General features: G+C 41.2%; 1 protein-coding gene across 1 annotated transcript; it reads right to left on the minus strand.

Annotated features, from left to right (window-relative positions):
• Nucleotides 1-3435: 3435 nt before the first annotated feature.
• On the minus strand, nucleotides 3436-15470 carry rgma (repulsive guidance molecule BMP co-receptor a). The gene is made up of 4 exons (XM_030732435.1): nucleotides 14929-15470; nucleotides 10926-11041; nucleotides 8885-9402; nucleotides 3436-6391 (listed from the first exon to the last, which is right to left on the minus strand). Exons 1-4 carry the CDS (start codon nucleotides 14940-14942, stop codon nucleotides 5699-5701), a joined length of 1341 nt encoding a protein of 446 aa, XP_030588295.1. The 5' UTR covers nucleotides 14943-15470; the 3' UTR covers nucleotides 3436-5698.
• Nucleotides 15471-18734: the final 3264 nt, after the last annotated feature.

Here is an 18734-nt window from a genome sequence, read left to right on the forward strand (position 1 = left end):
TTTGCTTCTCCGTTTGTGCCTTATTTATGTCTGTATTATCAAACTGTATATCAGCTCACAGACAGTATGGAGGGTTCACACAGGCAGGATGCGGTCACATTTTTAAGTACAAAATTGTAATTGTGTGCAAACTGGTGAAGGGACCTATTCTGGTAATTTGCCTGCTTTCCAAGAGTTGCTGATTTGAGAAGTATTTAAACAATAATATAAAGAAATCATTTGTCTTTTGGGTACTTAACCGACTTGCTACAGTGAGCAGCCAGCCCATGTTTTCTTCCACATCAAGCAAGCTACAGTTCCTGTATCATATGTTCTTTAAAGAAAGTCTAAATAATTTATATTTGTGACAAAAACCACTCTTCATGAGAAATGTGTTGTACATATGTTTGGACATATGTAATAAACTTTGTTACACAATGACTTTCATCTCCTTATGGCTAACTTCAATCAGTGGATTAAATGGATTCATTAGAACTGCTTCATCACCTCATTTTTTGCGGCAGGAACACGTGAAGTGCTCAAAAAGCTTTGAAAGTATCTCTGCTGGTATATATGAAGGTGCTGAGTTTCTAAAATGTATAAATGCTGCAGGAGTGACCAGGAAAGGCAGCAGCTAAAATGCTAATCATACTTTCAGAGGTGTGTGAGGAATACAAAGTTTGTCCTGAGACCTTGTCTCCCAACTTGACATGGCAGCTTCAGTATGAATTCAACTAAATCTTCACAGGAAACCACGTCTATATTTTTAAAATATCCAGTTATTATTCCCATCTGAGGCTGGGAACTAAAATAATTCTGGGTCATTTAAAGAGTTTAGTATGTGTGAAGCTTTCAGTTGACCTATTAAATCCATTCATCCATCTTTAACTGCTTATCCAATTCAGGGTAGCGGGAGGGCTGGAGCCTCTTCCAGCTGACGGAGGACATCCTGTACGGGTCACCTTTCTATTACAGGGCGAACACAGAGAGGAAGACAATCATTCATGCTCACATTTACACCTACAGCCAATTTAGAATCACCAATTAATCTAATAAGCATGCCCTTGGACTGTGGAAGGAAACCAGAGTACCTAAAGAGAGCCCAATGCAGGCAAAGGGAGAACATGCACACAGCTTTCCCTTATTTTTGATCATATGTATAGTACTGTGCAAAAGACTTAAGCCATCCCGCATTTTTTTATATTTTGTTAGGAAAAGAAGAAATGGGTGTAGAGATTTATGGAAACGCAGTATATAATTCTAACAAGCTTGACTTCTAAGTCAATATTACCTTTTAATTTCTTTAAGTGATCTTCAGGAAAAGTTCTCCAGGCTTCTTACAGGACGGTCAGAGCTCTTCTTTGGATGTTGGCTGCCTTTTGTTCTGTTCTCTGCCAGGATGATCCCGCACTGCATCAATAAGGTCCGGGCTCTGGGAAGGCCAACCTGTGACTGATAGTGTTTCATTTTGTGTTTTTCTATCCAGGTATGCGTTTACGTCATACCTGTGTGTTTGGGATCGTCATTTTGAAAAATGAAGCTGTTGTCAGTCAGATGCTTTCTGACGGTACTTTTCTGTGTTCATAATTCCATCAGTTTTGACAAGATCCCCAACACCACTGGCTGAAATGCAGCCACAAACCATGACAGAGCCTCCACCATGTTCAACACAGACAGAGCCCATGATGAAGACAAGACAAAGACACAGATGCTTATGCAGAGACAGAAAAAAAAGAGTGACCAGGGTTTCCAATATGCTCCTTATATTGGAAAAGGAAATTTCTTTTTGATCCCTGTCAATATTCATACCTCTGTTCCCTTTTGAAATGACGTGACCATCAAATTGCACAACTTCCTGGCAATCTGCCCAGCTCTTTTGAAATGGCAGGTCTTTACTGGATTCCCCCCATCCACAGAGAAGGAGTAGAGTTTTTTTCTCTCCTTTTGACCTCCACTTGCCCAGTTTCCTCAAGTTTTTAAGGACACACTGCACACCATGCCAGGATATTCCAAGTTATGGGCTAATACCTCTTTGAGAATAACCTTGCTGGTTCAAAAATACTATTTTATGCCTGTCAAGCATTGTTATCTTTTGACATTATTCTCAGATTCAGCTAAAGAAATGGGAACAAATGTTGGGTCTGTACATTTGTAGTGTGTGGCCCTCAGTCATACGCTGGCTCCTCTAACAGCACACAGAAGCACTGTTTAAGGCCGACTTGTGTATTCTCTATCACGAAGAAAACAAACAAGTTGTGCCCATGTGTATTGCAGGGCAGCAACAGATGGTCATTCCCCTTTATTAATAACGAATAATGTGTCAGTGTCTGCATTCAGGGCCAACCGTGAGTCAATTGGCTGATGACGGCCCTTGGTGGGAAAATGCACTACTTGCATGTCATACATTCACAGTTCACATCATGCAGCACAGACAGAATTTCTCCTCAGTTTCAAGTCATGAAATCAAAATAAACCTTAATATAAACCACCATTCTCACATTACAAACACTAATAAACATTTGCTCTGTGCATATTTTTCTTGTGTGGCCCTCAGATACACCGCTCTATGTAATATTCTTAAATAGAAATCTTCCTCTTGCATACTGCCATATATACTGTACATAATAGAATTGCTCAGAGCTTAATTGAGGGCATTATGAGTACAACTGATTGTAGTCATCGTTCCAGTGACGTGAGGCACTCAAACCTAAAAAACTATTCCTACTCTCACCCATGATAATGGCAGTTTCGTGCTGTGTTTGCTGCAGGTAGGTAGGAATGTAGTAGGACAGGAAGACTGGATCAGAGTTCTTCAGGGAAACGGCAAACAAGTCTGAATGTTGAATTTTGGATGCCTTCGGTCTTCCAAACAGGATGTTAAGAATTCTGTATCAAACTAATGTAAAGCTTCTGACCTTCTGCAGGCCGCTTTGATGTCCATTAACTCACTCAAACGCTGCCTGAGGCGTTCTAGTGCCTACCGAGAGGGTCAGAAATGGCTTGAAGATGTGCAGCAAAAATTTTGCTCTTATTAATGTACATTTTGGACCTCGCTTTTTATTTCATTTGCAGCAGAATGATTCTGGGTTTGAAACTTATGTGTGGAGTTTGAATGTTTCTCCTGTGCCTGCATGGGGACCCTTACACAGTCTTTAAGCAATGCATATTAGGTTGATTGTCAATTCTAAATTATGTTATAATATGCATGTCTACAAATTGTTGATGCACCTAGAACAACTTAAATTCAACTTTTTCATATAAAGCTCTGAATGACATTTTTAAATGGGAACTTTTAACTCCAAAGTCAAAAGCTGGGCCCACACTCAAGTTTGAACATGTGCTCACAATCACATTTCTACAGCAGGTGGCAGTCAAGCACCGCAGACTGCAAGCAGAAAACACGTTTTCAAAAAAATGCTTTCAAACTCACACCACACAGGACACGAGGAGAGCTGATAAACGAGACATTTTCCTTTTATTTAATAAATAATTTACATTATAAACAGCTGGCATGTGGGATCACATTTACAACACAGTTTGATCTTTCTGGCATTTCCCCATTCAGCTATTTTTTTTTGTTGTTGTTGTATTTTTTAACCATTACAAGTCAAACAAAAGAGCTAAATGTCAAAGAAAACATAAAGTGCTTTAAACCCAAAAACATGAACGCCCCAAAAACACTTTACTACAATCTCCTCTGTAAGTACGGTGGGTTGTCTTGTTTGATACTAAACAACTAACATTTAATCACTGCGACACAGACCAATGTGTATACTGTACTTAGCAAAGACTAATCTTTTCTGTGGCATTCATGTTTTTGCAAAAAGAAAAATCCCTTTTCAAAAAAAAAAAAAAAAAGTTCACATTCACCGAAACATCTCGTGTACAAAAACTGGAGTGATAAATTCAAAACACAACAGGTAATATACAAATTTGAACTCAATGCACAAACCATGTACAGTCTCACATTACACATGTAGAACCATTTACTGTGAAACACACAAACATAAATTACATCTATTAACACAAGATTCAACATTACAATCATCTGTTTGTTGTATGTTTTTTTTTTTTTCTTTTGTTGTCATCAAACTGCACCGATACATATTCCAAATAGCAGTAGTAAGGCCTGCCAAATACTTCAGTGTAAAGGATAAATGACCATAAAACTGCCCCAGCGGTAACAGGACCTACAGGAAGGACTTGCACACGAACAGATACTGCAGCTGAGAGCCAAAGTTCAACTGGAAACCTAAGAGCTTTATTGTGAAACACAAGAAAAAGAAAAGTGAGACTGCAGCAACAGAAACTAATGCTGCTTTTACAGTGCGTGTTACTGTAAGTCACCCACAAACACGAGTTATATACACTTAGGAATCGCAAACTGTTCCAAGACTGAAAGATGAAAATTCAGCTGTTTCGAAAAATGTTGGCACAAGGGCTTGTTCTTTGGCAATGACTTAAGCCATGAAATCACGTCTACAGACATATGCTTATCGTTTACTCACTAAGCCACAGTCAGCTCAGCACACTGGTAGTCTATAAAATGCTAAACTGACAAGAATGGATGTCTTTACAGCGAGTACTAACGGTATCTACACCACTGACACTTGAAACGGAGATTTAAATTCACAAAACGGTCTCAAAGAGGTGTCAGGCTTTGATTGGCTGCTCTACCTTCTGTAAACGCTTGAAGTGCCCTTAAACAAGTTTGTACTTTTGCTTTCTTGTTAGCTACATTCACACAAACACTGTCTGATCGACACGTCAGCGTGTCGCGACGGCTCAAAAGGAGGGAAAAGGTTGCATGACAGTGAAAATGACGCGCAGATGAAAGCCAACTATTTTTGAGTTCCCTTTAGGAAGTTGCTGCTTGGCTGATAAGAGTCCACTGGATGAACTTGAGTGCCTCATCTTTTTCTATTTCTGAAATTTTAGGTGCAACACAAAGACATGGGAAAACAGTTCTCCCGCTGGAGGTTTGTTGTCTGGAAAAATGCTGCACCCACAAACACAAAATTAACCACAGATGCTGAATTCGGCACACATATTGTACTCACGCATACACACACACACACACACACAAAACCTAACAATATGACCCATTAATCTCCACAGCAGACAACTGGAGACGCTGCTCTGACATCCTTTTGGCTGAGTGCTTCCTCCAAAAGGCTCCAGCTTTTCCAAAGCTGGAAACTAATCAAACATAGAGCTGCTTCTGGCCTAAGGTTAACAAAAGCCCCTGTCAGGTCCTCTTGCTTTGCCACATGAGCTACAGAGAGCTTCACTGGCTTGGCACCAATGAGGGGATCAGAGTAGGGAGGATCAGCAAACTCCTCTTTCTGCAAAAGATCATCTTGTCCGGCTTCCCATAGGTATGCAGCCCCAGTGAGAATGTGGGATTTAATCCCAGGTGGATATCCTGAGCTCTGGGGTAGCTGGGCTCTCTCACCGCTGCTCTCTTCAAAGACCAATCCAATGAAGCAGCTAAATACATGTGATGATAGGTGGGAGAACGCTGAGCTCATCCTGTCATTAGGTTGACGTCGAGACACGGCAATAGCACTAAAATGAGACTTCGGTCGGGGATGACCTACTGGCAAGCTACCTGTCAAGTCACAGAACCAGAACAGAAGAGAGGAGCCGATGCAGGACGCAGCGATGGTACTCTAATGCTCTTTGACAGACACACCGTGAGGACACTGCTGTAAAGAGACTATAGACAAACTGTCCACAATAACACAGCGATGAGGTTGAGGAGGAAGACTGAAAATAAACTTCTGCCCTTCTGTTCAGCACTACTCATTTCAGCATCCTTTTCAAAGATGTGGTATCTTTTGCTATTTGAGTGGAGCATTTTAACATCCTCAAAAGCGTAGTAGGCTGCCATGGTGAAGTTTATGTCTCCAGATGAAAGGAGGTCAAACACACAGGAATGGAAATACAGATCCTCCACTGGAAGCCGCTCTTTGCACTTTTTCTTTGCAGACTGGTAGGTAAAGCCATGAGCGCTGGTGCCACTCCTGGTCCTGCTGGTGCTGTGGACCTCCGCTGCTCGAGCTCTGAAGTTCCTAAAGTCGATGCGCTGGTTGGCAGGACAGCCGTGAAGACACAGGTACAAGTCCTGGTTGTCATCTTCCTCCACAGAATTCACGACTTCTTCTGGCATCCGCACGGCAAAGGTTAGGTAGCGGCCTACCTGCCGGACCACGATGGTTGTGCCAATGTACCTCGCCTGAATCTCCACGTGCTGCCCAGGAACCTTCTCCACAACACGCAGAGTGTTTGCTCCATAGCGGTCGCCTCCGTTCTTGGAGCCGTCAGCAAACGCAGCCGGCAGCTCGTCCGTCTCTGCATGGTACATCTTCTGGTCCACACATTCCTGGAAGTTCTTAAAGATGATTGTCAGCTGCAGAATGATAGACAAAAAAATAAATAAATAAAACCAAAAAATCTCATCAATATTCAGCATAAAACATGTTTTCTGCTTGCATACGGCATCCTAGTAAATGGCAATAAATGTAAACATCAGAATTTAAAAAGGGAAGTGCTTATACTTTTGCATTAAGAACAAGTTTGTACAATATGTGCCATCTACCACACTGCCCCACTGAAGTGTCACATTTCAGGGCTGGCTCAACATGAGGGAGGCCAAGGTAAACGCCTTCAAAAAACACGAGTCTCGGCCATGTAAAAATCAGGCCTCAGTTTGCAGACACAAAGACGATCCATTCATAGCACTGAAAAACCTGCCTGTGAACCCCCCAGAACTATGCTCCAGGGAGTGGCGACGGGCCAGGACACAGCGATATACTCTGCAGCTAATTAAGTGAGACTGGCCAGGACTCTGTAAGCTTGGTTTCATCAGGACACCAATGAGCCATTGTATGAATATGGACACAGGGACAACCTAGGAACTTGAATGTCTGTTTGTTTGAGACAGGGGACAGAGGGTGGGGGTCCACAGTATACTGTTTTAGCTTGACAGTTCATCTGCTGCACCAGCTCTATCTGAATTCCCTTTATCCTCAGCTACCATTTCCAACGCACATTAACTTCTGTTTTTTCCCGGTTTGCTTCTGAAATGTTTAATGAAAACAAACAAAAGAAAGAAAAAAAAAAGCCTGTTATCACTCCACTGGTATGAAGATGGAAATAGCCAGACAGTTTTATTTGCTGCAGCGAGAGATATGTACCAACACAGACCTCTGCTAATGTAGATCTTTTACCAGAAGGGTCTTGTTTGCACAGGTGGCATTGGCTGCTGCTGCTGCTTTGTTTTCCCTTTGTCCAGAATCATGATCTTTAAAAAGTCTTCTCATTTGCTTCCAAGAATAGCAGTACAAAAATGTAATTACTTTAAAAACTAAAAAAAAAAAGAAAGAAAAGAAAAACCCCCACAAATGCTTAATAGAGTATCATTAGAAACCTTGATTACAGAAAATTATAGCTTCTACAAATGTGATTAGGGACAAAGTCCTGTTATACCTCAGTCTGAGTACTTCAGCTATGATCCTCAGCAAATGACTTAGGTCCTCAACCAATTGCTGCTGGAACTTTGCCAAGTCTAGGCCAACTTGTTATGGCCTCCAGTTTGACCATTTTAGTGGCTGCTATCCAAACTAACCAATACAGTATTCAACCAAAACATCAATAATGACTTGGCATTGCTGATAAAGCTAGGAAAGAAATTATACCATAATGTGGACAAAATATCCGTGCTCACTATGGGTTACAATAAGAAGACAAAACATCAGACTGAGCTCAACTGAGAGCGAAGCTTCATGTTACACACCACTGCTGTTATAATACTAACATATGATTCATAAAGCTTATCAAGATCTATGAGATGAAGAAGCCCAGCCCAACAAATCTCAAAGATCTTGATAAGCTTTATCACAGATCTTGGTTTTAAGTAGCAAAGATCTTGATAAAGCTTGTGGTGCCCTTTGAGATTTGCTGGATTGGGCTTCTTCATCTCTTATTATAGAACTCATCCAAATACTAAGCAGGATCCACAGTGTGACAGAAAGGCGGCCCCACAGGACCTCTAAGACCTGATAAAAGTTGCAGACCGTACAATTCCTCTTTAAAACAATAAAACCATCATATGTGGAATAATGTGTGTTTGTGTGTGTGCGGGGGGGTCACCCATCTTTTCAGATTATATATATATATATATATATATATATATATATATATATATATATATAAATAAATCAAGCAATGCTTCACAAATTAGAAGGTGTAACAGGCTAATTTTGTGGCATTTTTTTGATATGTGAGTGAGTTAGTATTAGTGATTATAACTGTGTTGTGCTGAGTTTTCAACAGAAAATTGTGATGATCATTTAATTCTTAGCAGCAGTCCTAGCTGACTATTGGTTTATCCCAGATATGCACCACATGTTCCATCTTTTGTGCTTCTTAGAAACAAACTTTAGTATTAGAGTATTTCATCTGCACAGGGTCTTTTATTTTGAAAAATGATTGGATGCTTGTATGTTGTTCCTGTGTCGGACAGCTTACCCTCCTTTTCTGGTCTGTGTAGCCTGTCGTGCATTTTTAGCAACACAGAGGGCAGAATCACTTCTAGGACACTTGCAAAGCATAATACAGCATGTTTGGAGGAATAATAAACATTAGTCTGAGTGTGAATGATCAGCTGGACATTAAGCTTTGATTATAATCTGCTGCATTTGGTTGGTGCATTGCAATGCCAAGTCTCTACGGGGTAGTCCGCACGGGCACAAAAAAGTGGCACATTGACCCTCGCGCTCACTCTTGGATAGTGGAATTTACATCACTCTGAGCCAAGCGGACAGGCTGGATGGAGAAAGTATAATCAAAGTCAATGTGCTAGGGCTGCAGTCATACACAGGATTAACAGAAAGAGCCTCACCTTGCTTGTGGCAGTGGCAAAAGAGCCTGGTACGACAGGAGTGTTGGTCACCTGGACAGACAAGTATTTGTTATGGATGAGTGGCCAGGCTCCTTCCACTTTACATGTCTGGAAGTCGTCCCCAAAGGTGCGGAGGTGTGGGTCTCCAAAGAAGCCACAGTGGGTATAGTTAGGTGGCGCCGTGTTGCGTGGAAGACTGCGCTCATAGTGGCACACCTCCGGGCCGTCGGAGCGCTCTTGGCTGTCAGTCATGACCGGCGGGGGTGCTGGAGGAAGCGGGGTCCGGGTACGTGGATGGGAAGTCGGTCCCTCCTTGGAACAGTTGTGCTGGCTCATTAGGTCTTCTATACCATGCTGGGCAGAGTGGTACGTCAAGTCACCCCTGCAGGTACGTGCGGTCCGGCGTACACAGCTGTTGTACGCTCGCAGAGCCGTACAAAATTCCTCCTCCGGTCCAGAATTTGAGGTGGAGGCCCAAAATTCAGAGTTACACTTGAGGATCTTGCACTGCAGACTCACTGTCAGGGGGGAACAACATCCCATTTGAACAAAAGTAATAAAGTCATCGAGAAACATTATACTTTGAAGCACACAGATAAAGCTATTTGATTTTGACACTATTAAATTTAAGTGGAAAATATCCAGAGAGTATTCTTCTGAAGAAACTGGATGGATGGATACGATACAGTAAATTACAGTTACAGTACCTTCACATTAGCTGTAATTTTTATATTTGCCACACCAAATCATTCCTGCCTCTTATCAAGTAATCATTAAAAGAAAAAAAAATACAAAGAAACATCTGCACATGGTCAATTTATACACTTTACACTATGTGGCTGTTTATACATTACTTATACATTTTACACTATGTATCCAAGCTCAGCCTGGATACAAGGTAGCTTCACTGGAGTGTACTTCCCTTTCACACCCAGTGGTTGCCATTTCTATGTCTGTATGTACAGGTAAAAATGCCATTAGGGATACTAATCTACACCTTAACCGATTACTAACACTACTTGTCTGCAGATTGTTTTTTCCAGCTTTAATGCCCCATCCAGTGAACTGTTTACACAAATGCTTCTCAAACATTCCTCAGGATGCTTCATTGCGACACCGTGTTTGACGATCACCTTCGATTAATAAAGCATTTATTTGAATTGGCAGTGAGAGGTTTCCGGGGGTGGGGGTGGACTACCAGCACTTTGAAGTCAAACTTGAAACAACTCAAAATGTCCAAACCTCCCATCCACTTATCAAGACGGCAATAAACTAATCTCGATCTCAGCTATCAGCGTATTATCACTTTGTTTGACGGCATGTGATCAAAGAGGAAAACTGACAAGGGTTTGTGCCAAGTGAGCTGAAAAAGTGACCGACTGCAGTCAAATGCAAATATATAAATCCACTTAAAAGACATTATTGTGCTTCTACAGTGCAGTTCTCGGTTTGAAAAATGCTTTGAAGGAGCTGACGTGAAACCCTGAGACATGTCCCATCCCCCAAGAAAACAAGCCTGGAGAGCCGCATGCAGCTCCGAGAGGACCTTTCAAATTTCTTTTCTTAAAACTAACGCTGGCAAATTTAGATTTTTTATATATGACTAAATAGCCAACTTTTAAGAAATATAAAGTGTAATATTTTTTAAAACTGTTTAAACCTTTTCTAAACGTATCCAAGTAAACGCTTCGCTGCCTCTACTGCAATATTTTAGAATTTAATCACTTATGCATCGAGTCTGGTGGTTTTTCAACTAAACGATAAGGCCTATTATAAGCGTTTATACACATTTTCGGATTCCCGCTAAAGCGTCGTATTTTTTTGTATACTGAACAGCTGTTGTTCAGTTACTATTATAATAAAATATTTCAGCTATTAAAAAGTCGATCAACCGGGCAACTTTAGTCGCCAAGGTCAAAAACTAAAGCTAATAACTTCTGGAGAGACAAGTTCGCTAGCGTTGTAATTAACAAAGTTAACGTGAAGTTACGTAAACCGTGTGTCTGGTGAGAAAAAAACAAAAACAAAACACTATTCTTACCGGAGGGGAACAGTGAGAAAAGCACGGCGAGGACTCTGCACACTTCAAGCGCCGAGGGTCTCCCTCTCTCCCCCATAACCATCCATCCAGCTCGGACTCGCACTGTACTCCTCTCCCTGGTCGCATTAAGGAAAAAAAACAAAAAAACAGTGGAGAACAGTTAGCTAGACTCGCCAAGTCTTCGCTAAGAAAACACTAAAAAGTCCATGAAAGAGGTCTGAAGCTGGGGGTCCGGTCCTCTCATCACCGCCTGCTAAGAAGCTGTTTTGCTCCTTCGGTAAAAGTTGAACTGCTTAGCACAAACAGCTCCAAGCAGGCAGGCAGCCGAGCTATCTTCCTTTTAGGGAGTGCCGAGGAGGCGAAGCCTCTGCGGGCCATCGGGCACACTGAACCAATCACGGCCGCCTGTTTCGCCCTTAAGCCCCCACCTTTCTGCAGGACTCAAATTACATCTCAGTGTGCAGACTTGTTAGACGACGACCGACTTTTCATGACCCACAAAGTGGTAGTCCACACCGCCATATAAAAGAAAGATCTGATTTGTTATAAGATCACATCAACAATCCCACTGTTTAAAGCCATGAAATAAAAAACAGTGGCTTGCCTCCACAGAGCGTGTGTGAGCAGATTAACAGGAGGAAAACCACCAGCAATACGAACAAGCATCAGTTTTCTTCTTTATATGACTTCTTGAAAAACTCTATGAATCATTTACATCATTCTAAAATGATTACTACAAGCCATGTTAACCTTTTCCACCCTACACAGGCCACTATGGACTATGTACAAAAGATATTAATGCACAAGTAGTGTTATTGCCCCAAATAGGCAAGATTGTGTGAAATTTAGGGACAAAACGATGAAACATACATGCAATTGTGGGTGCAACTGACTGATCTTCCTCTTATTTTCTCTGTTACGGTTTATCTAGGGAAGAATTCCCATCCCAGGTTCCCAGCCCCTCAGCTGACCCAAAAATATTTGGGTTTCTGGTACACATAACAAAGAAAACCACAAAAACGATCATGTTTAACATGGTGGAACAAGTGAATAATTGGCTTTTTTGGGGGGTCAAGGATCAATATCTGAGTACTGAGAACAGGTTTAATTGATTAATAGTGTAGTTTTTGTGGGGAATCAGGCTATGAAGTCTGAACTGGGTGTTAAAGGGTTAGAAGGAAATTCTGACTTCATAACAAAGCTTGTCAACTCAAAATGAATATCACAAGATAGTAGCATGTTAACTAAGCCCATGTACTCAGGTAGACAATTCAGACAGAGACAGCCATAATTTTAGAAAAAATTACCTGGAGGGTGAGAGGAAAAAAAACAAAAAAAAAAACAGATTGCACAGTATTTGTTATCTCAAATGTTATCGTCTTACAACTGTGTTTCAAAGCATCAACTTCAGAATAAGCATTTAAGTACCCGCCATGTGTAATGTGCCTATAATTATATGATGTAAACTCATCCTCAGGTTGTTAAATGACAAAAAAAAAAAAAAAAAAAAAATACTGAGATGAGCTCTGTGTGGAAACACTGCTGTTCTTTGATATCACAGCGGCCACAGTGTACCCAGCACAATTCTTGTAAAGCCTGAACATGAAGTAATCAAACTTTCATTAAGCAGCACCTGAATGAAAGGACCATAAGCAGCGCATTCACTTTTGGTTTTATTTTACTACTTAATTACTTCACTGAGATGAAAACAGGCAGGAGAATTAAGCGCCCCCTCATTTGGCATTTAGTTGCAATGAGTATTTCTTCCATGTGGGTCTGGCGGATTTAAATGCATTTCTTCAAATGACCAGAAGAGCAGGTGGTGATCCTCTCCTCTTTTGATTAGCTTTGAATTGTGCTGATGACACATTAGTGGTGCCTTTCATTTAAACCAAAATACATACCGCCTGCTCAGGTTGTGGCTGGCTGTACAGTATTTTTCCACAGAGCAGTGATTGTCTTTGTGGTTGCTGTCCCTCTCACGGGTGATGGATATGTTCATGTAAAGAGGTCCGAGCCTACACATGTTTTCAACAAGGGTGGCCCCTGTGCAGACTTACTTCCAAACGTAATATACCAAGCATTCGCATCTGAAAGGAAGGAATGAGTGCAGCTGAAAGGTATAAGCTGCTCAGTGAAATGTTTTGATGAATTGTGGAATATTTTTGGATTGTAGCATGGCTGCAGCAGAGGAATGAAGCTGCTCGGCAGCACTCTGAAGGGTTTGATGCAGCTGTCTTAATCAGATGTCGGTCAGCTGCTGGGCAGACAAACCTCATGATCAATCTTGTCTGTGCATCTTTTCTGAAAAACACATGCTGCACATAGATCACCTGTTGCAGACTAATGCACAACATGCATATTCAACATTTACTTTTATTATGTTAAGATGCTCTTGCACTATTTGCCCATACTCAAACAATTAGAGGAACTGATTGTTGTTAACAGTGTTCCAGCCAAGTAGTCATTTTTATGATCCACTTATGGGGAAAAGCAAAGGAATTATTGTCACAAAATGATAGTTATATCCATAGATTCATCAAAGTATTATGTTTAAGAACTAAATATTAAGGGAGTTTCACTGTAAAGTGACTGGAGAAACCAATTATGTTGCATTGTTCATAAATAACAATTCAAAAAAAATTCAGGGATCTATTTCTTTGTTTATTCGGAATCACTAATATGTTATTGTTTCAGCTGGAATACCAGATTAATAAAATTGCAGTATTAGTAACAGCTAATTAGATTGCTTCCATTTTGATTGGTTGAATTATTCATCAAGCAAAAGATGTTCTCAAATCTCTCACTGAAATTGAACCTCTTTAGGGTTCGGACCATTTCCTGGAGGAAAACTGTCTTTTAAAAACTGTGGCACAAAAAAAAAAGACTTCTGACATTTTATAGATGAATTGATTATTTTTTGTTAAAATACTCACCAGTCAAAATGAGGTTAGGACCCCCCCTCATCTTTCAGAGAACTGATCACCGCATTGCTTAGTTATTTTTATCTACAGCTCCACTTCTTCTTTTTCTTCTTTTTTTAAACAGGACCATCTCCTGACATATAAATTAGGAAACATTTATCTGGATGTCCCTGTTATCCACATGCTGTAACAGGTAAAAGTGAAACAATATAACAATAAAACATAAATCCAGCCTAATGGCTTTATGATCTGCTGCTTTAAATCTCTGATATCACCTGTCAAACCAGGTTGTTAAGGGAATTACAGCAGACAGTTTTTAATCCTCCCTGTGTAATCTGAATAACAAGCTGGTGGACTGCTACATCTCTTTTGTGTGCAGTGTTAAACTGGTTGCACAAGCCAACATTTCTCTGTCCATTTATCTTTATCTCTGCAGCCACAGGGACTGATCCTCTTTTCCAACAGATGGCGCTTGTTATGAGCTCTGATATGAAACCTCAAATCATGACACAAACGCACATGGCATTATGAGGACAACCAAACCTGTTATTAAATTTGAGCTTTGAGGACAGCTCGGTTATTGGTCTAATTACAGGTAGCTGTCATGCAGTTAGGATTTAAAAGGTGAAATATCTGCATCCCACAGGCGCATTTGTCCTGTAGCACCGCTCAGAAGATCATCATTTACTGCATATTAGAATAAAGTGGACTCAGGGGTATTTTTAGTTGGGAGTAACTGTATTAAATCCAGACAATATGACATACAAGATAGTGATTAATGGTTTTTCCTCCTTGTTGTCCAATTTTTTAAAAGCAATGAGGCATGTGAATGCAGTTTTTTTTTTTTTTTCCGAGGGGGGATTTGGTGCATTTTAAAATTCAGTTTTCTCCCAGTTTTCATGCGTGACACTGGAAAATAGATCAGGTAGTTAAAACTGTAGAACTCCAACACTCCCGGCAGGATGATTGGAAGAGAAGACACATTTCAGGACTAAGAAGCATACATTAACAAGCGCAAACCTGACCAGACTCCTGCGTATATATGAGAAATAAGGAGTAAAATTTAGTCTCGAACCAACCTTGGCGACTGCATGAGCTCTCCGCGATTCTGGAGTCCTGCACGAACCGGGAGGACAGCAGCGAACAGGAGCGAGAGGGAAGCAGACTCCTTAAAAAAAAAAAAAAAATCTCCCCCTGAAAACTATACGTCCAGTGTGTCACAGTAATCCGAAATCAAACGCACCCAGCGGCTTTCTGCGCGTAAAATCCGCCACTCTGCACATCATGTCCGCCGAACAGCTTCTCCAAGTCCGCGCTGCAAGAAAATCAAAGTGTTTTTTTTTTTTCCTCTCTCTCTCTCTCTCTCTCTTAGTTAGCTTTAATTTAAGCAGTCACTTCTGGCCGGTGGCGGACTCGGATCTCCTCAGCCATCGCTGAACTCATTTGACTATCAGTCGATCGGAACGGAGACGTAATGATAGATTAAGTCCGGTAATTGGCCTCAACCGCGTGCCGAATTCAAATTGTTAGTTATCGGTCGACGTCGTGGAGGAGAAAAAAGAAAAAAGCCCTGAGGGTGAAACTGCTGCTGTTGCTGCTGCTGCTGCTGCGTACGGCTCGATCCGCTGAGTGGATGTTGTGAAATGGCTAGTTAGAAAGTGTGAGAGAGACAATGATCGGCTCTGCATGACGCCACATGGGAGCCCCAAATATCAGACCCCCCCCTCCTTTTTCTAAAACTGGTCTTCATCTCTGATGCTTCGCAGAGAAGGTCTGCACTGAAAACAAGCCAGAAATGCGGGAAGGAGTTGGGCACTTTTTATTTTATAAAATCGAGTCAAAACAACTAAAGCCATGCATTGTCACAGCATTGCTTTCACTTAAACCAAATGACATTTTTTACTAGGCAGTGAGGGAATGCGCATTTCTACTTTTTGCATACTCTTGTTTCTACAGGATTACGTTTCTGCACCTTTAACATAATTATTTTTTAATTAGTGTCATTGATTGGCAACAAACAGCCCTCACTAGATAACATTTATCAGTCCCTTATCTTTGCAAATCGCCAATTTGAAAAAGACAAATCCATAGTAATCAGGATTTAATGGAGGATCAAATGGACAAACACTTTGCAGCTGGGAGAAGGGTGGGGGTATGCTCAAAGGGCTGCAAGGAGGCTGCACCTGTGTTTTAGGATCAGGCTGCATGCAGGAAAATACCACCACAACCCCCACCCTCTCCCTCTTCTCAAGCGTTTCAAACCTCCAACATAACTGTTTCTCCCTGCTCCAGTTTCCCTTGAACTTAGTATCTGAGCGAAGCTGCAGAGTGGCCAGGATTTTCACCGTCTGCTGGGGAAGCCAGCAGAACTGCAGAGCTGACACAAGCATTTCCTAATGAGCTTTTGATTGCACCTTCTATTAACACTGATGCTGTTTGCACTGAGCCACTGACCAGAGCTGTCACATTACATCATCCCTTAGTGCATCCAGCAAGAAACTGACCCCTGTAATCCTCTCGTTTACTATCACAGCCCAGACCTGCCCTTTCCAGATGGCCACTGAGAGGCAGCATATTTTACATTGATGTAACAGAAGAACATGAAAGAGTGACACCCCGGTGTGAAAAGAATGGCTTTAGAGGTGCCGGATGCTGGCCTCATCTCAGACACAGCTGGTGTACACGCTGCTCTGCTGAGGTATTACGGCCAGTTAACACAACGGGCCTGCTTTACATGTCACTGGATTAATATAGTGCTTCAATTTTGTGTGTGTGTGCCTCTGTGTGCATTTGCGTGTTGTTTGTGACAATCAATAAGTACTATAGCAACGAAATAAGCATTCAGTGACGCCTGCATGCTTGGGGCTCTGAGTTCCTTAAGTAGCCTGTGATTTAGCCTGATATAAAATCTGTTAAGCAGAAACTATATGGCAGAAACAGAGAAGTAAATTTCTAGAGAGCAGAAAATGCCCGTGAGACTAATGTAAAAAAAGATTACAAGCTCCTTGATCTTGGCAGAAACATTTATTTTTCAGGCCTTGTGATGATGAGATTATGTTCTGCATACCCAGAAGAAGACTGTCTGACTGATTAATTTGCTCAATCTTTCCTGGAACACAGTTTTAAGAAGGTTTCTGCAACACAATTAGTCATAAACCACACAGACATTTTGGACTAATGCAGGGGAGTAACTCTTGCTTCACTATCAGGCGATATCCTCAGATCACCACATGCTGGACTTCCTCACTGCTGGATCAAAAGCTCAACTGCAACTTCTTGGGACAGAACAGTCACACAGTCTGTATTTCTTATTTTTTATTCTCACTTGATTGCGGTTTGTGAATTCCTCTGAGAAAAACAGTTTCTGTACATCTCGGGGTGATGTTCTCGCCTTTGGACACAAAGGCTGGACTACATTAATGAGAAGTGGGTCATCCATGCCCAAGTGGCTGCGCATTGGGTGTGGATGAACCATGTGAGAAACCTGCCATCTATTGCAGTATTTCTGAGTCAGACATGGATTAGTAAACATCATATGCTTGAAGTGACCTTCCAGGCGCCTTGTAAACTCCTGCAGCATAATAATTAGCCCATCACAGCGTGCTGGGCTTTTCTTTTCAGAGTTGTCACACTCAGCATTATGTTCGCAGACCTCTTTAAGACTGGGCAGGCCTGGTTGGATCATGTCCTCCTGAAAGAAATAATGATCATTTCCGCCTATTTGCACAGATGAAAGACTCATAACCTTAACATGGAATAGTCGATTAAATCCATGCAAGGAAGCCAGTTCTCATTCATAAATGCAAAGCATTTCCTTGCTGCCTTTCTTTGTTTTGTGATGGCAATATCTCTGTTTTGTCGACTTGAAACAGCACTGATAATGGATATTATTGTCTGTAAAATATATATGACTGAGTAGCTTTATTCTATAGACTTCAATTAAGGTGTAATATCTATATAACAAAGATACAGTATATTATATATGCCACTAAACAAACTATTGCTAAACTGACATCAAATGTATTTTCAGTGTTTGAATGCAACTTGTATTACAGCCAGAGGTTTCATACGCAGTTATAGCAGAACAGTGCTAACCCGTGAGAGTCCCTTTAGTATTCAGTGATAATACAAACAGGCTAAGATCCATGTTTCATGTACATGATTGGCATTTAAAAAAGAGGGGGGCGGTGCACACAGCAGGACTGCCTTTGGTAATAAGGTGTGGGCATGAATTCAAGAAACTCTATTAAGGGGTGATATGTGGTGCTCAGATAATGTGTGGAATTGCTACCACTGTCTGAAACAATGTGGATGCAGGAGGCTCGCAAATTGGCCTGTTCATGCACACAGACTGAGGGACTTGAATGTGCACACCCTCATTGCAGATTCCCTCTCTCCTATTGAGCAGAGACAGACTGCAATCCAACAAGAATTATACACACTACTTAATTTCAGACATGGACCGAACTAGACAGAGTGTGTACAGAATGCTAGACAAATAATTAGCTCTGCTGCTCAACAGAGCCGATCAAGCCAAATTTCAGGGAGAAACATTTGTGAATGGATAACTGTTTTTGACTGTGGATGATGAATCACTGTTTAGCACCTGACAGGGTTTAAAAACACACACACACATACACACACACACACACACACACTGGTGAACAGCTATGCCTCCATTTGCATGCACGATGCCATAAATGCATGCAAGAAAAGCTTATCTCAATAAAACAGCTGCCTTTTCAATTTCCTGCTTTAAATATTCCGCACAAAAAGTGAAAGACTAGCTATATATTCAGTTTATGAATATAAAATTAGATAGGGTTCAACATCACTCTGTGGAAACAATGAAAATATGTGCATTATTCTTATATTTATCTCCTCA

This window comes from Archocentrus centrarchus, chromosome 6 (assembly GCF_007364275.1).
Source record: "Archocentrus centrarchus isolate MPI-CPG fArcCen1 chromosome 6, fArcCen1, whole genome shotgun sequence".
Taxonomy (NCBI): domain Eukaryota; kingdom Metazoa; phylum Chordata; class Actinopteri; order Cichliformes; family Cichlidae; genus Archocentrus; species Archocentrus centrarchus.